This window comes from Chelmon rostratus, chromosome 2 (assembly GCF_017976325.1).
Source record: "Chelmon rostratus isolate fCheRos1 chromosome 2, fCheRos1.pri, whole genome shotgun sequence".
NCBI classification, from domain to species: domain Eukaryota; kingdom Metazoa; phylum Chordata; class Actinopteri; order Chaetodontiformes; family Chaetodontidae; genus Chelmon; species Chelmon rostratus.
Window position 1 is genome coordinate 22,365,157 of NC_055659.1, and position 24,474 is coordinate 22,389,630.

A 24,474-nucleotide genomic window follows, 5' to 3' on the forward strand; every position below is an offset into this window, starting at 1 on the left:
CTTTAATCAAATGAAATTAAAGCTGCTTGGCTGCCGGTTGACGTAAAACGTATCACTACTGATGCACCAGCAGGGGAGCGTCACCACAGACAGTATAGTGTGAAATACAGAGAGATTTACCTGGTGGTGATAGACTTGGTCATCACTGTCTGAACTCTTTGACAAGGCCTTGAATGTAGCAGATGGTGATGTATATGTAAAAGTCCTGCTCTCCAGCTTTAAGCACCTAAAGCTGCAATCAGTAGAGAGCTAACATTCCCTGTTGTGTTTATTTATTATCTTTTTTTCAGATTAGGTGGATTTTTTTTTACCTTTCAGTGTAGCCAAACTAGCTTTTTCTTATGCTAAGCTAAGATAACCAGCTCTGACCAAGAAAGCAAACAAGAATGCAGCATTTACCAAAATCAACAAAAGTAATGTTCTGGTTTGGATACTGGAGTTCTACTGGAATGGAGTTTGAAGTCACAGTGTTTCACTGTGGGATTTTTAAACTTGGTACAATTCAAAACTTTTCCAACATTAGATTCATAGTCCTGCATTAGAAATATCTTAGCTGCTGGATTTCTGTTTCACATGCAGGTTAAACCTTCAGAACACATCTGTTACATCATGCATTACTACCCAGCTTGCAGGACAACTCTGCTTCTGCTTTTCGCTTATAACAGTTTTATGTGTGGTAACTTAGCAACAATCAATATTTTCAGCAGTAATAGGAGCAACGTGACTTCCCCTGTGGCAGGGGGATGCCCTGGCTGCTTGTGACCTCACTTCCTCCCTTGTGCCACTTCCTCCTTATTCTCTCTCTAAACAGCATCATGTTAGCTCTTCCAACAGTCATTGCAGTGATAATTATGTTATTAAAGAGAAAAGACGAAGCAATGTAGGACAGGTAGGAGCCATGGTAGGAGGATATTGTTATCTCCAGCTGAATTCGTCAGCTGTATAAGGTCTGAAGGTAAAAAAAAAACCATGATTCCTTACTTTTTATTTGGTTTAAGGAAACACTTGAGTCTCAAAGCTTGAATAAGCCTCAATAAGTGACCTTATTTGTGTTAAATGTAACGGCAGTGTGTGAGGCAATCACTGACAGTGCTGAGCTGCGATCATTTCTAAATCAGAGGTGCCAGATTGCAGATAGTTCAGAGTGGTGCAAGTGACACTGTGCTCCGTCCCTCTGTTTCTCTCTGCTCGCTGAGGTCATTCACAGACACCAGCCTGGCTTCACCTTCCATCCTGCCACCTCAGCGTAACTGCAAAATGATGCACAACTGGCTTGACAGGTTTACCCACTCAGAGGCTTACAGGCCCTTAGACGTATGATAATGTTAATTGTTACTGTTTTGTCAGAGGACTCTTTGAAATTCAGAATGATCGCACAAAACAGTGTGAAGACTGTTATCTGTGGCCGTGCATTAGCATGCACAGTATGTTTGACAGGGCAGTGACTGACAGCCTGTGTGTTAAAACCCAAATCTCACAACCTGGCATACAGATTAGTACGAACGGACGGAATAACAGGTAATGTTCACTAACTGGCTTGGTTAGATCAGACTGCGCAATGATACAAAGCCATACAATGGGTTGAATGTGAAACTAATTGCTTCAATTCTGATTTGCTGTGAGTGGGGTGGAGGCTCTGTACTCTATTCACACCACCTGAAAGGACTGGGCTGGGCTCTGCAGCATACTGGGCTCCACCTGGAGACCGCGGCGTGCCTCAGAAATACTGAACTGCATGCATGGCTACCTTCAAAAAGGGGTATATTTAGTGCAGTTTGTATACTGTTGAGGATTGCACGTCTGCTTTGTTGCCACTGCTTGGACTTTTTAAATCACTTTTTATTTTATTTAGTAATAAGTAAATAAGTATAAGTCCATCTAGATAATGTGTCATTATCTTAATAAGAGAACAAGTGGCGGTATCCTTGTTCCCATGATAAATCTGTGAACTAGGTCTTATTCCTGTTAAGGGGAGAGAGCTGATGACACCCATCCAGCGTGTTCTCATGGATTGGCTGTGAAGATGTCGACAGGACAGTACAATGATGCTTGATTGTAGATATATTGTGTTTTATTGATATGATATGAGATAGAAACTCTCAAGGGCGAGATAAAAACGTAAATCTCCATAATACCAGTACAAATCCTGGTCAAGCTATTTTCTGGTTTTGGTAAAAGAGCCTGATCAACTTATGGCCATATATAGCTTGTCCTGTCATGTAGCATCGTAACAGTTCAGTTAAAACTATTACAGATGAGGAGAATTCTTCTTGTTCTGTCAAAGTGATCGAGGACTTTCTTCCGGCAGAAAAGAAAACGTTTACTCACCCTGGTCCCTGGATGAGCTGAAAACTTTACTTTAATACACTTGTGTGTAGTTCCACATGTTAACGCACAGACTGACCGCTGTCTGTCATCTGGTTTGGATAAGGACACTTCATCTGTTTCCAGTTGACTCTCACTGAGTTTGGGGTCACAATTAATGCCAGATTGACCAAATTGTGATTAATTAAAGACCTTAGTGTGACTGAACTGTGTGAATATTTGTGCTGTCTTTTAAATAATGTTTAATCAGCATCAAAGATGGAAAGTTAATGTTTATCTTAGTCAGTGAGCCATTAGCAAAGGGATATTACTGGGATTATGCTACTTATCATTCTGTTTATTGTGAAACGCACTCTTACTCTTAGTCCAGGGGTAATGCTTTGAACAAACTTTATTGGCATTGTCGAATAAGCCGATAAACCTTCTTAATAGCATGTAGAGCATCTCTAGCCACAGTAGAGTAGATGGGCTGGGCAGAAATCTCAGGTCCCGGCTCCACTGACACTGTGTGAGAAGGTGTGTGTGTGTGTGTGTGTGTGTATGTGCGCAAGGAAAATGGCTGCAGTAAAGTCAAAGGCCGACCTCTTTGAAATGAATGATGTCAGTGTCGTCGATGTTGTGAGTTGCCGAGGCGACCAAAGACAACAATAATACTGGGTCTCTTTGCTGTCTGCTGTCGAACAACAGGCGCACCCTTCAGACTGGAATGCTGTGCTTGAATCAGCCACCTCTGGCTGCAGTTTGATGGATGTGTTTGTGGGCAGCCGTGTGTTCCTGCCCTGCAGCAGATGTGTTCTATCTTTAGCTGTCTTTCTGTCGTCCTCCATCTTTCTCTAAGATAAAAAAGTACAGTTTGAAGCCGTGCTGACGTTTCCGCGTGTTGTCCTCCCCGTCGAGAAATGAGCTGCATGGAATGTTTAGTTTTCCACAAATATCGGCGCTTGTGAAACAGAGATGTTGTTCTGTGTCGAGCTTGAAATGGCTCTGATGGTTTGTGGTAGATTTTTCGCAGCACATGCGTAACTTTTCTCTCTCTCTCGCTCTCTTTCTGTTTGTCTCCTTCTCCGCAGTCGCAGCCCGGCCAGGCCACACCCAAACCGGCAGCTCAGGGCTCCACCGCGAAGCCTGCACAGTTCGAGGTATCGAACGTTCCTCCTCAGCACCCTTTAACCTCTTCTCTTCTTGCCGCTCTCTCTGAACAATCCCAGTCTGACCTCTGACCCCTGCCCATTATCTGGACCGTAGTATTTCCTGTTAGTAAACTGAGGGGTTAGGCTTAGCCGTGTCCTCTGAGAAGAAGCACACAGAAAAGAAAACTTTCCTTTTCCTTCCATTCAAGCACAAGCGAGGTAACACCCAGCTCCTCAGTGGGGGGAAGCGGTTTAACCCCTTAACGCTGCTCTCAGAACAATGGATGAAAGTGATTGCTCCTTCCCGTTCAGTCCGATTTGTCGCCGATTGGAGCCGTTTCCAGATGTTACTATAGTTCTTTAATGTTTGTTATGTACAGCACAGCTATGGGAAGTGAACATGTTAAAATGATTCAGCGGTGTGCTGATCAAGAACTCAGGGATTGCCACTATAAAGCAGATGTGCTGTTCATGACTACGTGTCGGTTTTGAAAACAGTTTCAGACTTTAACAAAGACTTTTTAGAGTTATTCAGCAGAAACTGTTCTTACTCAAAAGTCTCTCCAGTTTAGGACGAACAGGAGTGAAAGTCTCCTTCTCTCCAGTGAGAGTAATGAAAGACTCTTAGTGACCAGTTTATGTCTTGAAACAATGTCCTCAAGAAGCCGATTTTGGCTGGAAAACAGAGGGCTTTCACTGAGTCCACAGCCTAACAGGCTTTCAGTGTTTTACTTGTTCAAGGCCAGACAGTGTTTTGACAGGACAGATCAACAGGACCAGCCTGAAGTGTTTTCACTTGACCTTCAGCAACTGGGCTCCCACATTGTCGGGCTTCCGTGGGATATGCAAACTATGAAAGTGTCTGAGTGCAGAAAATAGATGCAACAATGTTTGAAATAGTCATGGAATATAGTGTGAGGGAATTACATGTTTTACGCTTCCAGTGTTATTAATAGACTAAGCTTGTATTACTCAGTCATTAACCTTCAGCTATAAGCGACTTTGCCGTAGTGGGGTACAGCTGCTCATGTTTCAGGAGCTGTGTATGAGCAGCAGTCCATTGCTGAAGGCCATCTAAAGGATTATCTTTACCTCTTTGTATGAAGTTAAAGGGCTCCTCCATTGATTTGATATTGCACTTCCTTTAAGTTGGTCAACTCGCAAGAAACAGACAAGAAAAAATATTCATACTCATTCACTCATTATAAACCAACATGAGCAGCTGATGGAGGGATTGAGCATTATCCATCATTTACATTATGCAGCTGTTTTTATGTATTATTTATGATTATTGCTCCTCAAGACAAATAAACCGACCTCTGTAAATACATGAACTATCGTCACAAACAAACATGGCCGACAGGCAATTCAAGCACCCAATGAGCTGTAATGAAAGTAGACTTTTCCACACCTGGTGCGTTGCAGAAGGCATCATCAGGACCCACCATGGCTACAAAGCCTGGGGTGGTTACCACAGCAACAGGCGGAGCCACGGGAAGTGGCGTGGCAGCAGGAGGAAGCGTTTCAGTTGGGACAGCAGGAAAAGGGGCACCTCAAGCCAAACCTGAGGTAGACGGACTCTGGATGCCTGAATGAAAGCGGAGGGTGCTTTTGGCTGTTTGGATGCGATGTAACACCGATCACTGCTTCCTCCTACACTCGCAGTCTTCTTCACTGGCTTCTTCATCTTCTTTTCAGCTCACAAAACCTCTCTCTGAATGCGTTGTCTCTCTGGCACGGCCATCCAAACATCTCGACCTTTCACGCGCAGCAGAATCACGAACGCTTGCCGCGTCACATTAACGAGCTGTCACCCCATCGCTGCTGGGACGAGTGCTCGCCACAAACTGTGGTGCTGACTTCACGAATAACTCTCTCGTGCTCCTTGATTTGTAGACTAACACTTCGCCGGCGGGTGCTACTGTTATTGACATGTCGTCCGCTGGGGGCTCTGTTGTTGACATGACATCAGCTGGGTCGAGGGGCGGTCCTAAAGAGATGTCAAAGGTAACGGTGTCCTCATTTTGAGAGTATTTCCATTACTGCTGATCATTTTCCTGAAAACTTGCTTGATTTTCTACCAAGTGGGCAGCTCACACACACCTGGAAATATTATCAGCTGTTGAGGTCAGGTTGCCATGTCTTGTTCTCGTGGGAAACCAACACACATGATGTTTGTGTCAGCTGCCACACAACAGCCTCTCCTGACCACACGCACATGATCTTTTTCATTCATGTGAAATTTTTGTTTTTTTAATAGCATAGCTGGTGAATACAATTCTAAGCAGCTGACTCTCACATTTTGGATGCAGTATGCAGGCTTCCTGAATACACCCAACGTTTGCACTAAATATCTCAAGCTGGTTTCAGCTGCCTGAGAGACAGAAAATCAATGCGGAAAGTTTAGGAAAAGGTCAGCAGCGCTGCAACGTATAGAATGTTTCTTAATGGGCTAAAAGCACCAGCATTTAACCAAACACACTGATCAATGGTCAGATTAGTCTCAGTAGACTCACTCAGCATCTTTCAAACGTGTATTTTTGCCTCATTGGGACTACAGTGGCAGATCTGACCATTGAGATCATTTCTCCTGCTCTGTGTTAACTAACACTGGTCTAAAACGTGATCTCTTCTCGATATGTTTACTGGCTTTACGAGTGCTGTGAATCTTTCATCCCTGTGTTTTGGAGTAATCATTTGGCCACATGTCTGTAGACTGCACCTGTCTCCCAAGTACAAGCCCCAGCTTCAGTTCCTTCACCAGCCGCTGGAGCTCCTGCAGCTCTGAGCAAACACAAAGACCCACCCAAAGACACAGCCAAGGTACACTGACTGCTACAGGCCGCTCAGACCCTTTATTGCCTCTGTGACTGCCTCAAGGTCTACTTTTCAGGGCTCGCATTGGTTGTCTGCTTTATTCCTTTCTTTCGGCAACATCTTCTTTGTGTCATATCAGGTTGTGCTCCGCTCTTTACCTGAGAACACTCACATACTTGCTTTGGACGTTTCTCACTTCGGGAGTTTCTTTCTAATCAAATGATTTTGCCCTCTCTCTTTTCTTCTTTGGAAATGACCGGTTGGGAAGTATAAAGGACTCTCGTTCTTTGCTCTGCAGCCCTTTGCTCAGCATGCCGATGCTTGTCGTTGTATTTGCAAATAGTGCACACCTGTCCACTTGCAACACCACACACGCCGGTACGTCATAAAACTGAGTCAGCCAGAGGAAACAAACGCAGCGGAGAGACGTCTTCTCTGGCTACTTTCATTGCACAACACCTGCTGACACTTCAGTCAAGACTGTCATCGAGCTGGTGGGATCTCTCTTCAGCTGAAGTCGGCCCCTCACTGTCCTGTGTTTCATTTGTTTCTTTGGGTGTATTAGTTAGTTTGTGCATGCACGGCAGACCTGTAATTTTTTCTCAACATGTATTTGTAATGGATTCACATTTGTTGTATTTTAGAGTGCCACTGCCATCACAGCACTCAAAGCTGATGTGTCTAAAGTTGATCCTGTTAAAACATCAAAGCCAGCTGCACAAACGAAGGTAGATCATCGTGAAACTGGCAGGTGGAGGCTGTCTGGTACTTTTGTCCTGTCTGTTTCCTGTCTGTACAGTATTGATGTGATGCATTTATTATTTTCATGATTTAGCAGAGTACTCTTCAGCCTGGTGATATTTCTCGTCAGGCTTTGGGGAAATGTCTCTGGGTTCAAGAATATTATCAGATCTCTTATTTTAGATTCTTTCTGGGATTATCATGAGGAAAAGTCAGGCTTGACCTGCTGCACAGTTTGATATCAGATAGTGCAGCTACTTGAGTAAAGCACGCATGCTGTAAATTCCACCACTCTAATGACACGTGTTGAGTATTTTTGTTTATTTCATCAAAGTCTGTGTACTGACTGTGGATCTGTGTTGCAGGTTCAGGTGGAGGTTCCTTCCACAGCAGCTAAGGGAGCCAAAGAGGTAAAGGCTTACCGAAACGGTGTGAGTTTGCTTTGAAAAGCATGTTTCTTGCTCTAGTGTGCTGAGTTGTGTTGCATGCGCAGGCACCTGCACCAGATCCATTCGACGCCCTGGCCAGCATACTGCCATCAGCTGATGCAATCGCACCCAAACAGCCTGTATACACCGGGCCCGAGGTCAAAGAGGTACAGCATAGCCACAGTGTGCCTGTGTGTGTGTGTGGGGGGGTTATTTGATTGCACTGAGCTGCAGCATGGCTCTGCTGTAAGTAACCGTGTGTGTTGCATGTATCACAGCATGGAGTTGCGTCCGAGGAGGCTGCGAAGTGTGGAGAGAGAGACGACACGCTGCCTCCAGACTACAGATTTGACAATCTGGTCAGTCCTCCTCATTTCCTCTTCTCCATCCTCATCGCTTCTTCTGATTCACTGATTAGCTTTGTCACTCGATGTGTGTTCTTTGTCCCATTGACAGACCACACTGTCAACACCTTTTATAGGGACTACTTCTTCGGTAGGAAGTAGTTCCTGTCCAGTTTGTGGATTATCAATAGTAATGAAAATGTGTTTGAAATGTGTGTTTTCAATGCAAACAAATTAAGTTACCTCCATTGTATTGGGATGGAGATGAATAGGGCTGAGTGTCAAACCTCATGCATTTCTGGTACCAACTGATGTCTTCAGCATTGAATAATAAAAACATGCTAAAGCTGCTCCTCCAGTCTGAAACTGATCTGTTGTTTCTAGGCTCCAGTTCCTGCAGATGTTAAACCCAAGGATGTTCCTGTAAGTGAACCTTTCACATTAAGTGGAGTTGCAGCCTCCTGCGCTCTGCTAACTTTGCTACAGATACAGCTCAGAGAGTCGCTCTTCAAAGTGGCTTATTCACTAAACCTTTACCGGCACATGTAAAAAAAATCACATCAGCAGTGTTTCCACTGTGTGGTCTCCTGGTTCCTCCAGAGTGGGGAATGTTGCACGGCACTGGTGGGTGTGGCCTCGGCAAACAGCACAGGACCCACCTTCTCCGTACGAGCTCGTTCGCTCTTGTCTGACCAAACCCAAACATTAATTTGAAACGTGCACCACCACAGAGACACACTGATGCATCTGTTACACACTTTGTATCCACATCATGTTTACTCACCCTCAACACACCTACATTTGCATCATAACCTACTCCCACTCACTTTGTCATCTTGTCTGCAAGAGACTTCTCTGTCCCTCGATCTGTCTTCACCTCGATATTTTCCTCCAGTATGAGTTTTGTGTTTTTCATTTTGATGCTTACTCTGCTTTGGCTCAATCAAATCACTTTTATGTGTCAAATTTGTTGTTTAAGAGAGTTTATTTGTGATTTTCTTTGGTCTCCATGGAATGTGAAGGGTGTGTCCGTACTTTTCCTTCACTGTTGGTACATGCAGTCTGGTTTGACTTATTTTACCCTTTTGTTCGCCTTCGACTTGGTCAGACATGCCATCTAGTGGAGGATCTTGTGACTGTTACGGAGCACAAATTGGACAAATCTTTTCTAAATCCACCAGATTGCAAGTTTAAAAAACTCTGATCATGTGTAGATATGATGTTTTATCTGGTGGTGATGCATGCTCTGTGTTTTATCTCAGAAACCACTGAGCGCGGACGAGGCCCTGGATTCTCTCTCAGCTGGTTTCATGTCTGCACAGAAGCATGAGGTCCGATTCTTCAAGCATGTAGCACTCAACTGCTAGTCCCTCCTCCATCTTTACCCTCTTAGCAAATGTCCATTCTTTAAATTCGCAGTTGGCATGTCCGTTGTTGGCATTATCAGCCTTGAATGTACACTTCCATTCTGGTATGAACTTGAAGTCATAGCTTTGTGCTTTAGCAGTCTAACAAGTTCCCATCTTGTTTTTTTCTCCATGAAATTTATAGACAAAGGAGCGTGTAGAAAGCGTCTGTGCCTCATCTGCTGGCCCCGCAAACTTTGCACCACCTCCTGTGAAGGTACAGTAAACCTTCAAGTCTGTGTGAAGTCATCACAGTGGCGTCCGGCTGAAGGAGGGAAGAACTGAGTTGTCTAATGTTGTGCCTCTGTTGCAGGAATCTCAAACCCCTGCAGCTGTTCCCCCTGCCGATAAAAAAGCCAAGATGGAGAAAGTCGCGGATGAATTCTCTCTGGAGGCTGGACTCCCCTCTGCTCCGTCAAAGGTACAGCAAGCGGCTGGTCGGACCTCTCGCTTAAAATTTACACAAACTCATGACTGCTAAAAACGTCATGAGGTGCTGAAGGTGCTCAGATATCCTGTTGTTTTCGGACGACAATCTTTCATCTAAGTCAAGTGTAACTACTTTTACAAAGGTAGACCACAGTTGAATGTTGTTTCTGTTGGCTGTCTCAGAGCAAGGCTGTTCCCCCTGTGGCTGTGTGTCCTCCTGCTGATAAAAAAGCCAAGATGGAGAAAGATGCCATAGCAGACACCAAGCCGAAGACTGACGATGTGAGATTGACAGGAGTGGACAAAATACTTCATGCCATTGTCCCTGCCCGACACTCTCTTCTTCTTATTTCTGTAGTTTAATGATATATGACAGATTAGTAGATTATTAACTTTATGCACAATCTCTTCTCCTCAGGGTGTAGCTCTGTCTCTGGACGCTCTCAGTGCTCTTGGTGACACGTTGGCAGCCGACAAACCCAAACCTGAACTCCCCAAACTCAGACCTGAAGACATGGTGTCGGTAGGAGCATGAACACTCACTGGCACAGAGTTCACAGCTTTTGATTGCAGAAAGCCTCCTGCTGTCGGCATGTATGCTCCTCACAGAGACACTCAGCGGGCGTTGTCATGTCCACCTGTTTTTCTTCTAATAGGAGGACAAGTTGAACAAGGAGAAAGGTGTGCTTGTAGGAGAGAGGGAAGACACGCTTCCTCCAGACTACAGGTTCAAAGAGGACGAACTGAAGAAACTGCCTCCTCCCAAACCTGAGGTGAGACTGGGACACATTCAGGTTGAGCCTCTGAAAGTATTACTGTGATATAATCAGTAATAACAGCAGAGCATTGATATACAACACATGTCCCTCCTCTCCTCCTGCAGCCCACCATGGGCACTGGTGAGGCTCTGGACATCTTGTCTGGAGACTTCATGACCTCCTCTGCAGCTCCTTCTGTCCAGGCTCCTGTTGTCACCCCCTCAGCTCCTCCTGCACAGGTACACTGAGGATCTGACAGTGGTAACAGCAGACAAACTAATGCAAGCAGGCACACAGTATCTATAATCTCTTCAAATGTTGTCTCTGTTGGTTGTTGTAGAAAGCCCCTGCAGCTCCTGGTGACAAAAAATCCACGGTGGACAAAGTCTCCGATGGCTTCTCCCTGGAGTCTGTCCTTTCTTCTTCTACTGCCAAGGTACAGGCAGCTCACACCTCCCTCTATGCAGCAGTCTATTGGCTGGTCGAATCTCTGCTAATATTGATAATAAGCTTGGTCCTAATCCAGAGGTGAACAGCAATTACTGGCAACCAAAGCAGTGTCCTGATTTGTCAAAAACGACTGAAAGTCTGCAGTCATGCTAGCAGCTCTGCGAGGCTGCACTTCTGCACAGTGGCTCGTGCACGCTAACACGCTCACAGTGACAATGCCAGCATACTGATGTTTAGCAGATATAATACTTTCCAGGCATATTCATCATTCTAGTTTACAATGTTAGCACGCAAACATTTGCTAATTAGCGCTAAGAAGAAAGTACAGCTGAGGATGATGAGCATATCAGTTCCTGTCTGAATGTGAACACAGATATTTTTGTGAAATTAAACAGATGCGGTTACAGATAGCAGTTTTGGGCTACATCTCTACAGTATTCAGTCCAATATGAGCCGTGAATCGTTTGCAAGAAATGTATCTACTTAAAAAACACAGACATTGTACGCAATTTTAAAGAAGCTATTCTTTTATAATAAAAAGAGATTTGCAACATTTCTACTTTGGATCAGAATTTCTGGAAATGTTTTGTGATCACATTGCAGAGTGAAACCCTTCGTTCAGTTCCACCTCTCATATGAAGTTTAACGTCTTCTGTGTTGTCTGGTGTAGAAAGTTGAATCCTCTGCGGTCCCTCCTGTGGCTGTGTGTGCTCGTCCTGCTGATAAAAACACCAAAGTGGAGACAACTGCTGCTGGAAAGCCCCAGACTGGCCTGGTGAGATGCGGGACATTTCCACATTGTTTTCACTGCTTGGCTTTCCCTCTCTCATGCTTCCTCTCAGGTTCACCGGGCTGCCTTGTCACTCTTTCATGTGGGAGAGGCATTTCATTTCAGTGGTCAGCAGAGTACAATCTCCTGTCCTCTCCGCAGGATGACTCTTTGTCTCTGGACGCTCTCAGTGCTCTTGGTGACACGTTGGCAGCCGACAAACCCAAACCTGAGCTCCCCAAACTCAGACCTGAAGACATGGTGTCGGTAGGAGCACGAACACTCACTGGCACAGAGTTCACAGCTTTTGATTGCAGAAAGCCTCCTGCTGTCGGCATGTCTGCTCCTCACAGAGACACTCAGCGGGCGTTGTCGTGTCCACCTGTTGTTCTTCTAATAGGAGGACAAGTTAAACAAGGAGAAAGGCGTGCTTGTAGGAGAGAGGGAAGACACGCTTCCTCCGGACTACAGGTTCAAAGAGGACGAACTGAAGAAACTGCCTCCTCCCAAACCTGAGGTGAGACTGGGACACATTCAGGTTGAGCCTCTGAAAGTATTACTGTGATATAATCAGTAATAACAGCAGAGCATTGATATACAACACATGTCCCTCCTCTCCTCCTGCAGCCCACCATGGGCACTGGTGAGGCTCTGGACATCTTGTCTGGAGACTTCATGACCTCCTCTGCAGCTCCTTCTGTCCAGGCTCCTGTTGTCACCCCCTCAGCTCCTCCTGCTCAGGTACATTGAGGATCTGTCACTGAGGCCTGTACCCAAAACCCACAGGGTGACGTACATATGAGTCATCAGTAGATGGAAACTGTGTACAGAAGCAGCCCTGATGGTGGCACTCAGCAGTTTTGTATGCCACTTGTTTAATAATAATGTGTGCATTTTGTAGGACCAGCAGCCGGTTAGCCTAGCTTAGCATCAAAAACTGAAGTGTAGAAACAACATATTGTGGTTTTACGTTGTTTCCTCCTGTTTTAGCCTTTATGCTAAGCTAAGATAACATCTCCTTGTTTCACACTTGACATACAGACCTGAGTGTGGTATCGATCTTTGCATTTAACTCTTGGCAAGAAACCAAATAAGTGTATTTCCCAGAATGTTGAGCTATTCTCTTCAGACTTTGATTAAATCGATGTGAATTTGTGAGACTTCCTCATGAGCTCTGTGTTTTTTGCTGAAAGCTGCTGTCTCTGCTTTCCAGACCAAAGTGGAGGATTTGTCAGCTCTGGATGTACTTTCTGGAGATTTTGTCTCTCAGACTAAAGCCTCTGGAGTTCAGGCACCTGCCCCTCCTGCTGCCAAGAAGACACCAGAGGTAAGACCATGGGTGTGCTTGAATGTGTGTGTTTGCACGTCTGCGACGTGTTGTGCCCCTCTATACTGTGTTTCTCCTGGTATAATAACTCTGTCTGTTCAGCCGTGTGTGCCTGTCCTCCTGTCCCGCCTGCCTTCTCTACCGTCCCATGGCTGTGTTTCAGCCTCCATGTCCCACTGTGTGTCCCTGTCCCTCTGCAGAAAGCGGTCTGTCCTCTGGAGCAGTCCGACTCAGTTGATGCACAACCACGACAAGCACAGCCCAAGACTGAGAAGGTAAACACGAGGTTACAAAATGACTTCTCTCTGAAATGCCTCATTTTCACTTCATTTTTTTCACTCTTGTTCATGTACAGCTAAACCAAGTAAATTTGACATTTTACTTCACCTCCTGTTGCCTTGTTTCTTCTGTCTACTTCTTCCTTCCCCTCCTGTCCTCTCCACAGGACGACTCTATGTCTCTGGATGCTCTCAGTGCTCTTGGTGACACGTTGGCAGCGGACAAACCAAAACCTGAACTCCCCAAACTCAAACCTGAGGACATGGTGTCGGTATGGGACACAAACACACATACCTACATTTTTGTTGCCTTATCATGTGGTACGATACCAATATTACATACAGAATGCATTGATTTGATATATATTGTAAAGGCCTGTGTCGGCACAATACCCCTCCTTTGTTGAAGTCTGTATGTAATTTCATGTGTGTTTTGGAGGGTAAATGTTCCCACCAGGTAATGCCTTTTCTGCTTTTCTCTTCCTTTTCATAGGAGGACAAATTGAACAAGGAGAAAGGCGTGCTTGTAGGAGAGAGGGAAGACACGCTTCCTCCAGACTACAGGTTCAAAGAGGACGAACTCAAAAAGCTGCCTGCTCCCAAACCTGAGGTGAGACACATTCACCCACAAGCTGCCTTTGATTATCAGAGCACAAGCTGTATGATCGAGGTGTCCCTCCTCTCCTCCTGCAGCCCACCATGGGCACTGGTGAGGCTCTGGACATCTTGTCTGGAGACTTCATGACCTCCTCTGCAGCTCCTTCTGTCCAGGCTCCTGTTGTCACCCCCTCAGCTCCTCCTGCACAGGTACACTGAGGATCTATCACTGTCTCCTGCAGCCATAAATAATAATGTTGTGATAGACAGATGCTTTTTTGCTTTTGGGAAAGTCCTACAGAAGTAATGATGTGTAAGTCCTACATAGATCTTATTGGCTGGATTCTGTCACTCCCTTAGTCCTCTGCAGACTTTGCTCTGGACGCCTTGGCAGGAGACTTTGTTGCCGCCACCGCTGCTCCGGCAGTGAAGTCTGCATGCGGTCCCGCAGCAACTGCCCCGCAGGTAAACACGCAAGTACAGCTCAAGCCTTTTTGGACCACTTAGACTCTGAAAAGGCCGGCAGGTCCATCAGAATCTCTTCGTCTGTGTTTGTGCACTCAGCTGCTGGCGGGAGCAGACAACGCCCTGGACGCTCTGTCAGACACCTTGAAGGATATCGCACCCGCACCTCAGCCCGCCCCGGTTCCCGACAAAGACATCGTAAAGGTAGCCAGCGTGCCTCACGAGCATTAGCCAGCATGGGAGGGAATAGTTTTCATTTCAGAGCGCTCAGGCTAAAAAGCCTGGCCGTCACCTCAGCTGTCCTGATCTGTGCGGTCGTTGCAGGAGAAAAAGGCCGTTGAAGAGAAGCTGATAAAGATGGGAGAGAGAGACGACACGCTGCCACCAGAGTATCGACCCACTGAGGAAGATCTTAAGGTAGACTGACATCTACAGACTCTTGGTCCACCGCATTGATCCAGACTCTCAACAACTGTCACATGGTTTGCCATGAAATTTTCCTCAGACATTCATGCTCCACAGATGGTGAATCCTAATGCACCACGCAGCCTCACAGTGCTAACATGGCTTTAGACCTTCAGCTCTGTCAGTCAACTTCTTAAGTTTTTTCTGAGGCTGCTCCTGTGAGCTTCATTCATAATTTTGGTGCATGTTATGTGGGAAACGGTTGTTCCTAGATTTTAACGTTTACGAAATGGCAGTAAAGCATTTTTAATCTACTAATGAAGTGGAAGATGGACTAAAGAATGGAGGAGATTGTTCTACTCTGGGAGGGTGTTGACTTGAATATTTACTGGAATATGCTCATTCACAGTACATCATAGTCATAGTAACTTTACTGTGTGTCTAATGTTCAACAATTTCACCTTAAAGAAAATGGCAGAAGCAAAGGCAAAAGCAGCTGCAGCACCCAAGAAGGTAAAAATGCACACACACACACACACACACACACACACACACACACACACACACACACACACACACAGTATACGACAGTAGACAGGCACTGTGAAATGACGTGTACTCTACATATACAACATGCAGATGGTTTGATTTCCTGTCTTTCTGAAGGAGACTATGGATGATAAGACAGCATTGGACCTGCTGTCAGGAGACTTTGATGCTGCTCTCAAGCCCGCTGCATCATCTGCAGCCACAACAAAGCTGGAACCTCCTGTGCTGGACTCAGAGCCACTGAAGGTAGCACGGAAAATAAACTGCAAAACTACCTTTACACATCCTAATTATAGAACACATTTGAGCCGCAGTTAATCATTATAGTTGCACCTGTGCTTTTCTTGCCATGACGAGACAAGTCAAAATGTCTCCCATGAAATTGATTAAGTTTGTTCGTTTGTTTATCTGATTTTTCTTCTTCTTTCTCAGCCAATGGCCGGTCCTGTCCTGGACTCCCTGGCAGGCACGCTGCTCCCAGATGCCCCAGAGTTCAAATCTAAGACCGACAAACCAAAGGTAAAAAGAGGATCTGTGTGAGATCAGGATGTAAGACTGCTCCATCAGGTGGCATTACTAAAAAAGTAAACGTTAGAGTAATTCAAGACCAGGGCTCATACTTACCAAACAGAATTACATAATTAAGAATTAGACTTACTAGTGTTCTAAAGAGAAAATAACTTAACTTAACTTAACTTAAATAACTTTGAAAATAAGTTATTTGCCAAAAGTGAAGAAAAAGACAAATTAATGAAGTGAGTTACTCCTGTTCTGATTACACAGCACATATTGTTTCAGTCAATATATTATTCATGATTGTTTATACAATGACTGTGAAAAGCTACTGTTGAAAGCTACTCTGAACCGACTTTAGAGGTCAAATATACCATTTTTAAGTCATAAGAAATTGATTTTTTAGCATTTTAGCAGTTTGATAAATACAGGCCCAAATCTAAAGCTCTGTAAAGCCTGACATCCAATGGTAAAACTGATGAATGGCATGCCACGGAAAGAGTTACTGATGTTTTAGTTTTCATTGTTACATGGCGCCCTCTGTAGGTTGCGTAGTAGCACTTACTGTGTCAGCGGCCCCCTCATCATCGAGCAACATGGTTTGAGCCTAACCAAGGTGTCAACTTTGTTACAGGGCAAGAGCAAGTCAAAGTCAAAGTCTAAAGTAAGCAAACTGCCTGCTGCATGAAGGCCTACATCCAGGACTATGAATGAATCTGTGCGCTTAGAACTGAATCAGAGTAAAAACAAATGTCTGCATCGGTGGAGCCTGCACAAAGCCACATGTGACGCACTCGCCTCCCTCTGCTTCCTTAATTTCTCCAAATTATTACATCCATTCTGTGTAATTATTGCATGCAAATGTGCTGCTTCGTCTCTTCCTCTCTCTCTACATATTTTATAAATGCAACCTTGCATTTCAGAAACACCACGCAGAGGAACCGTCTGCCACCGACCAGCTATCCGCTCAGCTAAGCTCAGACGTCGTGCCAGCATCTGTAAAGAAGGGAGGCAAGAGCTAGACCACTCGGTAATGTTCGTTCTCATCCTTTGCACAATTTTCACCTGATAAAAGACGTAACGCGCTCAGGATGAGGAGCATAAATGTCCACATGTTTCCACTGACCCCTGAATGTGTCGCTGCATGTGTTGCAGGTTGTCGGTGCAATTTGTCCTCCCGGCCACAGGGACGCATCAGCGTGGGGGCTGCCCTCTGGATATTGATTCTATTTTTGTAAAACGTCAAGAATGTATACTGGATGAAAGACAAGCCTACACATACCAATCACACACACACACACACACACACACACACACACACACACAGCTCCACGTGCAGCGCCTTTTTGCTCGGTTTCACATGTTTCTGTCTATGGAGAGGATGAAAGTAAGAAGGGGAAACTGCGGGGAAAGAGGAATTGAAGACAGGTTTGTTGGCTGGTGTGTTGAGCGTGCTGAAGGAAGGAAGGCGCTGCTCGTCAGAGTCCTGCATGCACATCTCAGCTGACAGTTTCTATTCCCCCAATAGCGCTCAGACCACAACACACTGCTTATTTAAGCCTGGTGGTGTTCGTCGGTCAGAGAAGTGGTGACTGTCAGCTTGCCTGGGAGCAGTACAGAGCGGGTGTATAGAATCGGGATGTTTGTGCAATCTTGATGTACACAGAAAAGCCAAGTTTTCTACCACGATGCAGTCAGATGCCTTTAAGACACTAGTGTACAGCTTAGTTTGCTTATATTTTGGACAATACATAGTTTACATGATATGTGGAGAATTTCCAGGAGGTGTTCAGCTTAATTCTGTATTCGAGAGCTTCTTGCAAATGCCTTTTACTGTCTGCAGAGAAATACCTGTCAAGAGAAGGGTCTGTATGCCTTTGGCCGTGTCCGGAAGTGCACTTCGTGAACGGAGGTGGTTACAAGCTTTGTAAACTGCCCTTGTTTGTATACTGTAAAAAAAAAAAGATTTTTACTCTATATAAGACAACACTGTATAATTTAGAAAGGGCTTTTAACTGTAAAGTCAAAAATCAATATACTTTCCCCGAGTTTTTTTTTTTCATGTCAAAGGTTTTGTGTGGGTGTGAGTCAAAAGATTTGAGAGATATTTTAGACGTGGGAAAACTAAATAAATGAAATGTAAAAATTATAACAGTGCCTTTTCTGTATGTAGAGTCTGGTTTGTCTGATTTGTGTCTAGAATGAGAACGTTTGCTGACATGAACTGCCTTTATGCGTGTGTGGACAAAGCCAAATCCTGCAGGAAATCAATAAACACTGTTTTCTTAAAGGTGCGGGGGAAATGCGCTTGTATCAACCTGAACGGGAACCGAATCTCCTCTGACAATAGTTCTCTCTCCTGCTGACTGTGTGGTTTTTCACTCTGCATACAGTTGTAGCAGCCCACTTCCTTTTCACTCGGGGCACTCACAGCAGAACAACTTCGCCCCTATTTCATGTAAAGCTCAACATTTCTGTGCCAAGACCCCGAATGACTGATGGGAATGCAAATGAGTGGCTTTGATGAGTGAGAGAAATAAATATGACAAGAAACATAAATAAAGACAAACGCGAGCCAAGAAAAAATGCTTGTTAAATATTTTATTTAGTTATAAAAGACAGTGGGATAATATGTCCGATTTTACAAAACAAAAATAATGTTTCATATTTTTCCCTCATTACTTTGAAACAGTAGAAATTCATAAAAAATTACGTTTCTAATTTTAAATACTAAAATGTTCAACATTTCAGGTTATCCTCCTGCAGGAAATCATATTATCAGACAAGATCATTTTCTAAAGCGTGCTTATTTAATTAATTTAAAGTTAAGTTCTCATTTACATCCCACAACAAAAGCAAAGTACGGTAATTAAGTAAAAAGAATCAAAGTCAAAATATGGTCCAAAGTACAGTTTGTAAATATAAATGAAAATGAAATCGATACAAAACCAAAATGAACTATACACAGTTTTTGCAAACATTTCAAAAGAAAAATGAACATGAGTCAGAGAGCTAAATTGTAATAGTCTGAGGCGTTCAGTGGTTTCTATGGTTTCTATGATCAGCATTCATGGGATGTGGATGAACAGACGTTTCGTGTCACATTGTTTCATGAAGATTTCATTTCATTATCGGCCGTCAGACCACAATGCATCTAAAACTGGATGTTGACGGTGAAGAGCTCTGAAAGTATCTGATGCGTTTAATCCTTCATGCGCTTTTTAGATGTTCTATCTCAAACAATGAGACCTTTTTAATTTGGAAGCAAAATATCCATCATGAATGTGGTTAAACTGTAGATCATTTCTGCAACAAGAACACAGCGCTGTAAAATAACTGCAGTTTAAAAAATGCCACTGAAACTTAAACATGTCTGCCAGTCATCATCTGTTTTCCACCAGCCGCTGTCCGAAGCCTATATGAAATAAACAAAGCATTTAGTAATAATAACAATAATAATGATAATGAATTTCTTATTTCAGTCACTCCATTCTTTGGTCAAAATGAAATTAAAAAGCAAACAGGGCCGTAGCTACAATTAAGGGAAGTTAGGTCATGTCTTCTGTATCTTTTCTGGGAATTTGTGGGTTTCAGCAATTTAGGAGGAATTATATTCTACAGTTAAACAGTAATACATGCTGAGTAATTAATGCGCTTATTTCAGCGTTTTTAGACTCAATACTCACTGAACTGACCTTTAATGTGCGACTGATTTTGGTGAGAACTTTGTAACTTGTTAGTAATTACAGGCAAATTGAGTAATTTGAGTTAGAGTTTAATTAGTTATGTCTCATAATCAGAATCACATTCATTGGCCACGTATGAGTTCACATACAGAGAGCGTGACTCCGCTTTGAAGCTGCTCTCGGTGTATTTACACACGGAACAAACTACTAGAAGACAGAAGCAGAACATACAGCGAAAAACAAAGACGACAAAGCTGAACAAAGACAAAACTAAACACAGCACCATTATAAACATAGAAGCAAGGGGAAAAGAGATGAACAGGTTTACGAGCACTTGTTGATTTTAAGAGCAATTTCCTTGAAAAAATTACTTAACTTGAATCTTGCAGAAAATATAGTGAACAGGTAGCTCAATAAATAAATAAGAAAATACAGTAATCAACCCAGTTTAGATGCTGTTTTGGGGGTCTGGGGTGGGGAATGCTATTAAAACAACTTAATAAGCTACTTACTTTTTTTTGTAATGGTGTGGGCATCTCCGTGTCCTTATTTCTACAGCAAATCAAAAAGTATTAAAAACTTTATTACACACAACAAAATTGTGCAATTTAAAAGGAAGAAAGGCAGAAAAAATGAACAGAAAATCAGCAGAATTTAAAATGTCAGCTTTCCAAACGCAGGCTTTTATTGACTGCACGTTCAGTGTCGTACGAGAAAATGAAACGCAGCTGGCCTCATGGAGGATGTGCTACGTTTAAGCTTTCAGGTGGACTTACTGTTGCAGAACACGATGGTGATGATGAGGAGTAGAAGAAGAAGGCCACAGCCGCCAGCCAGTGGGCCCAGTATGATTGGAGTACAAAACATGGAAGGACTGGTTTCCTCTGCAAAGCACGGGCTCATTTAGCGCCTGTTTGTCTTCCCAGCATCATAAACATGACGATGATCAGGACCCACTACACAAAGACGGGATTTGTTCTGTTTTACCTTTCTTGTGATTGTCCTTGCAAACGCATGGCGCGGCAGTTGTGCAGAGACTTTGTTTGGTGGTGGTGGTGGTGATCGGTTGTACTGCTGCAGCTTTTTCTTAAGAGAGAGGAAAGATGTGATTAAAGTGTTGCTGAGAGCAGCCATCATACCATCGTGAGACAATGAAACACGACTCACCTCCGACCAGCTGGGTTATTTTGCCAAATCTTAGCTCGGTGCCTTTGACGAGGGCTGCACAGATGTAAGCGCCGCTGTCACGCATTTTGTTGAATGACTTTAGTGTTAGGGAATATGGATTACTCGCTGAGCGCCTGAAGATGGAAGAGAAGGCCTTCATGGCTGTCTTTTCTATGCCGTTGTTGGCATAGGACCCAATGAATTCCATGTCAGATTCGCCCAGCAATCGAAACCAGATGACCATGGAGCCCAGCTCAGGCCGACAGCTGATTTCAACCTCCTGCCCCTCCTTGACAGTTATATCCTCAGCTGCTCCTGAAGGAATTTCTGAAAGAAGCAACAAATTGTGAGCAGTAGTACCATTCACTCCCCAAAAGCAAACGACTGAGAAACAGAGCAGAGACACTTGGGGCCGCATGAAAGTGAATAGACGTATCAGTAAAATGCAGGTTAAACTTACTTTGATAAAATACCAGAATCACCAGAATCCACTTTTGGTCCATTTTAACGTCACAGACGACAATAGCTCCTAAACACGTCTTTGTGGTGTTTGCTGAAGCCTGCTGGGAGATCATTCAGCGAGATATCAAACCACGCCCCACCTGTAACCTTCTTCTCTGCTGTGTCAAATGGGATCATTGCAGCGGAGTGTTGCAGAGACCTCCTGCAGCAGTCGTGGTCTGCAAGATGTTTGAAGTGGAGCCCACCTATCTGCGTTTCGCACCTTCAGAGCTCCGTGTTGAATCGAACAGCTCTTTCACCCACCAGATACTGACACGCAAACGCAGCAGTGCACAGCATGCAGGCTGACAAGGAGCAGCCCGTTGCTATGACAATACTTGCTGTTGCTTGAAGGAGAGGAACGAGGTGCAACACGTGATACGTGGCGCCTCTGATATCCCAGACTGAATGTGAATCGACTGAGAGGGAACTGATTACTGAGCGCATGTTGAGTGTGGGTGGCAGCCCACTTTACACAGACTGGTTCTGCACAAATCACATGCTGAATTTCAAGAATTTCCCAGTGTAGGCAAACATCTGGCCTGCTGACGTGCCCCAGAGCAGGGCCGCTAGTCTGTAGTCGACTTTGACCTTTTACCTCCCTGCTGTGTGTGACGTGACAGATGTGTGTGGTTTCAGGAAATGGTCACCGTGAGTAGCTGTGAGTGGTTTCTAACCTCTTCTGTCCGGGTCTGCCTGCTAGTTTATATGCGTTATAGCTTAGTTCACTCATCTACACCATTCCTTTGTGAGTAATCCTTATAAATATATGATTCTATTTTCACACAGACTGATAATCCGTTTCATTCTCAGTGTTTGTCTCTTACTCTGGGCCGCTTACAGACTGTATTGCCTGTGTTCTGTGTTAAGAATTAAATAGTACAAAGTATAGTTATGCAGATTAAATCCCTCTTGTAGGCATCATTTAAATAAAATGGTTAAAAATGCAACAACAATATGCTTAAACATTTCCATTTCTGTTGCACGGTTAACCACACCCAACACGTACTGCAACACCGTGTCGTCCCGCAGTGTTTCACCACTGCAGCGAGGTGAAGCGTCAGGCCGACAGATGGCAGCAACAGCAGGATGTAGAGCTCTGTCATTGTTAAACAGTAAATCACTGAATCATGAGCCACAAAGTCGCTGCTGCTCTGCTCTGCCCTGGAACTTTAAAGTGTGTCTCATGGCTGGACGCTCCCCCCGGTCAGTGATGTCACAGCAGGTCGTAGAAATGGCCCTCCACCCTGATGATGTCATCAGGGTTATTTGAAATGATTGGACTACAGCTCGGTTTCAGCAGAAAGCCTGTGTTTTAAACTTCAGACGCGTAGTGACGTAGTTTGAAAGACATGGGCATGCACCAATCAGGGAGGGTCGAACAAGACTGAGCTGCATTATGGGAAAAGCAGGATCACCATTTTGGCAGCTTGACCTTTACTTTCAACTGTTAGTCAGGATATCTGAGCCTCTGCTGCTTCAGATTTGACCATTGCTTTGGAAACTTTGCCACTCATAAGTCCCCAGTGTAACACTAATTCGTTAGAGTATCACTTTAAGATTGTGGTGAGCTACGACTTGATTGTTTTTAATTCCAAATAAATGGATTACATCACTAGATTCAGACAGCTGGACATCTTTTAAACATGTCTGATGGCTTGCATTATGCTTTGTTCATCATTAACAAACTATTAACAACTGTGTGCAACACGAATCATTCTGTTTCAGTAGTGTACAAGAGATGATTTTATGATCTTTCTTTCAATTGCTGAATGGGAGAGAGTCTTGGAAATATCTGAGTGACTGAGCCTGTGTAAAGCTGTATTGAACTGCCAAGTAAAATGTTAGCAATAGGAATGAAGACCAAAAATGAGGGTTGCAAAACAGCACTTTCCATGAACAAAGCTAGAACAAAGGGCAAAGCTTCTATCCGAGCAGCGATGAAGCATCATGTCACTTCATGTGAGAGCTTCTCGTAGCAAAGTGAAACTTCAGCTTCAGCGGCTGTGGCGCAACCCAGGGTCCTATTTCCCGTTCAGTGATGGAAAGTAAATGCACCGATTTAGTAATGGGCAACAAGTGCTGACATTTCGTTCATTTGTGGGCGACCTATCTGTTCCACGGGTGGGAGGAAAGAGACCGAGAGAAACCAATAGGGAGGGACAGCGTCTCATTCAGGCTGCAGAGCATATTCTTTGATGCTGTTTATTTCGAGTAAAACCAGGTTCTGGTTTTCAGTAAGTAGGGGATTCTGTTGATGCTTTGTGTCAGAGGGAAGACTCAGTCAAAAGGCTCTCGGTTGGCCCGCTTCACTTTTCCATACCTCTGTTTCAGAGTTGAGTCACTCACAAACACACCTGCATGGGCTTCCCTATCTTAGTCACAGAAGGGGGTCTCCGAACCTGAAACTTACATCTATGTGTGTGAGTGTGTGTGTGTGTGTGTGTGTGTGTAGTGGGTGACCAGGGGAAGCCAGTGACAGAGTACTGTACACAGTGGCATCGCATAGCTTCACATTCAAATGCAGTCAGAAAATAGCAGCACCACCGGTACCAGTAAAACACCATCAGCACCAGTTACTTGCTCACATGTCTCTGCTCTGCTTCTGTGCCACCAGTTTCAGGAATTATGGGATGTGAAGCTGTGAAAAGGAAACCAAGAGCAACAAGACGAGTAAGTAGAAACAGTGAGCTTGGAAATGGAGGAACCGCATATGAGTGAGACTTCTTGTCAGGATGGTACGTGTGTGTTTTGGAAAATAATCTCCACATTTAAATCGAACTTTGTAGCTGAAATCAGGCCTAATTTGACATCTTATTTTCAACGTAAAAATGTGTCATGAATAAGTAAACAAGGCAAACAATTCTTATTCACTACATTTGAAACTTTTAAACACTAATACAAAAATACTTGTTTGTCTCTAAAGCTTTAAAATTTTAACAGCTAATTTCATATGACTAAAATAATACTTACCATGCTGTGCTGTAGGTAGTAACACTAACACCTGATCAGTGTGTGGCATATATTTATCAGAAGAAGACGCAGGATACAACACACACAAACAAAAATGTTTTGTTGTGCTGTAAATATCCACTTTATTAGTCATCAGAAAACGTCAATCAGCCATCTGTGTTAGATTGATGTCATTCACACTTCCTGGAACTGATGGTTTACAATGTTGGGTATCATTCCTTAGTAGCTTCTTACAAGTTTACTGCCATTAAAAACTCGTTATGTTACAGCATTACCTACTGAGAAAAGTAACTCCTTATATTTACCAAAAATTAATTGTGATTGCTTGCACATGTGTTTTCATTATCCAGAGGATGTTTATCCTACACATCTTCCTTTGAATGTACTGACTCTACTGTCACTGAACAGTCTAGTCT

At 43.9% G+C, this 24,474-nt stretch overlaps 2 protein-coding genes across 33 annotated transcripts in view; one reads left to right on the forward strand and one right to left on the reverse strand.

Annotated features, from left to right (window-relative positions):
* Nucleotides 1-17,880, forward strand: part of cast (calpastatin) — a 34,542-nt gene extending 16,662 nt beyond the window's left edge. For 7 of the 32 annotated variants that reach the window (XM_041958606.1, XM_041958666.1, XM_041958623.1 and 4 more), the window contains 35 exons: nucleotides 3,396-3,464; nucleotides 4,881-5,024; nucleotides 5,352-5,462; nucleotides 6,171-6,278; nucleotides 6,917-7,000; nucleotides 7,379-7,423; nucleotides 7,507-7,608; nucleotides 7,720-7,800; nucleotides 8,170-8,208; nucleotides 9,048-9,116; nucleotides 9,337-9,408; nucleotides 9,505-9,612; nucleotides 9,804-9,902; nucleotides 10,039-10,143; nucleotides 10,277-10,393; nucleotides 10,504-10,617; nucleotides 10,719-10,814; nucleotides 11,499-11,603; nucleotides 11,760-11,864; nucleotides 11,998-12,114; nucleotides 12,225-12,338; nucleotides 12,811-12,924; nucleotides 13,125-13,199; nucleotides 13,370-13,474; nucleotides 13,696-13,812; nucleotides 13,896-14,009; nucleotides 14,160-14,264; nucleotides 14,364-14,468; nucleotides 14,589-14,681; nucleotides 15,138-15,182; nucleotides 15,336-15,464; nucleotides 15,651-15,737; nucleotides 16,366-16,395; nucleotides 16,655-16,761; nucleotides 16,887-17,880. In XM_041958606.1, the coding sequence (XP_041814540.1) occupies nucleotides 3,396-3,464; nucleotides 4,881-5,024; nucleotides 5,352-5,462; nucleotides 6,171-6,278; nucleotides 6,917-7,000; nucleotides 7,379-7,423; nucleotides 7,507-7,608; nucleotides 7,720-7,800; nucleotides 8,170-8,208; nucleotides 9,048-9,116; nucleotides 9,337-9,408; nucleotides 9,505-9,612; nucleotides 9,804-9,902; nucleotides 10,039-10,143; nucleotides 10,277-10,393; nucleotides 10,504-10,617; nucleotides 10,719-10,814; nucleotides 11,499-11,603; nucleotides 11,760-11,864; nucleotides 11,998-12,114; nucleotides 12,225-12,338; nucleotides 12,811-12,924; nucleotides 13,125-13,199; nucleotides 13,370-13,474; nucleotides 13,696-13,812; nucleotides 13,896-14,009; nucleotides 14,160-14,264; nucleotides 14,364-14,468; nucleotides 14,589-14,681; nucleotides 15,138-15,182; nucleotides 15,336-15,464; nucleotides 15,651-15,737; nucleotides 16,366-16,395; nucleotides 16,655-16,753 (3,222 nt within the window). In that variant the 3' untranslated portion in view covers nucleotides 16,754-16,761; nucleotides 16,887-17,880. The remainder of the gene's footprint in view (nucleotides 1-3,395; nucleotides 3,465-4,880; nucleotides 5,025-5,351; nucleotides 5,463-6,170; nucleotides 6,279-6,916; nucleotides 7,001-7,378; nucleotides 7,424-7,506; nucleotides 7,609-7,719; nucleotides 7,801-8,169; nucleotides 8,209-9,047; nucleotides 9,117-9,336; nucleotides 9,409-9,504; nucleotides 9,613-9,803; nucleotides 9,903-10,038; nucleotides 10,144-10,276; nucleotides 10,394-10,503; nucleotides 10,618-10,718; nucleotides 10,815-11,498; nucleotides 11,604-11,759; nucleotides 11,865-11,997; nucleotides 12,115-12,224; nucleotides 12,339-12,810; nucleotides 12,925-13,124; nucleotides 13,200-13,369; nucleotides 13,475-13,695; nucleotides 13,813-13,895; nucleotides 14,010-14,159; nucleotides 14,265-14,363; nucleotides 14,469-14,588; nucleotides 14,682-15,137; nucleotides 15,183-15,335; nucleotides 15,465-15,650; nucleotides 15,738-16,365; nucleotides 16,396-16,654; nucleotides 16,762-16,886) is intronic. The other 25 variants (XM_041958806.1, XM_041958748.1, XM_041958814.1 and 22 more) reach the window with 13 other exon arrangements.
* A 437-nt stretch (nucleotides 17,881-18,317) lies between these two features.
* cd8a (CD8a molecule) lies at nucleotides 18,318-21,480 on the reverse strand. The gene is made up of 6 exons (XM_041958881.1): nucleotides 21,045-21,480; nucleotides 20,585-20,911; nucleotides 20,405-20,503; nucleotides 20,194-20,301; nucleotides 19,930-19,969; nucleotides 18,318-19,146 (listed from the first exon to the last, which is right to left on the reverse strand). The coding sequence occupies exons 1-6, from the start codon at nucleotides 21,157-21,159 to the stop codon at nucleotides 19,095-19,097; spliced, it is 741 nt and encodes a 246-aa protein (XP_041814815.1). The 5' UTR covers nucleotides 21,160-21,480; the 3' UTR covers nucleotides 18,318-19,094.
* Between the last annotated feature and the right edge of the window lie 2,994 nt (nucleotides 21,481-24,474).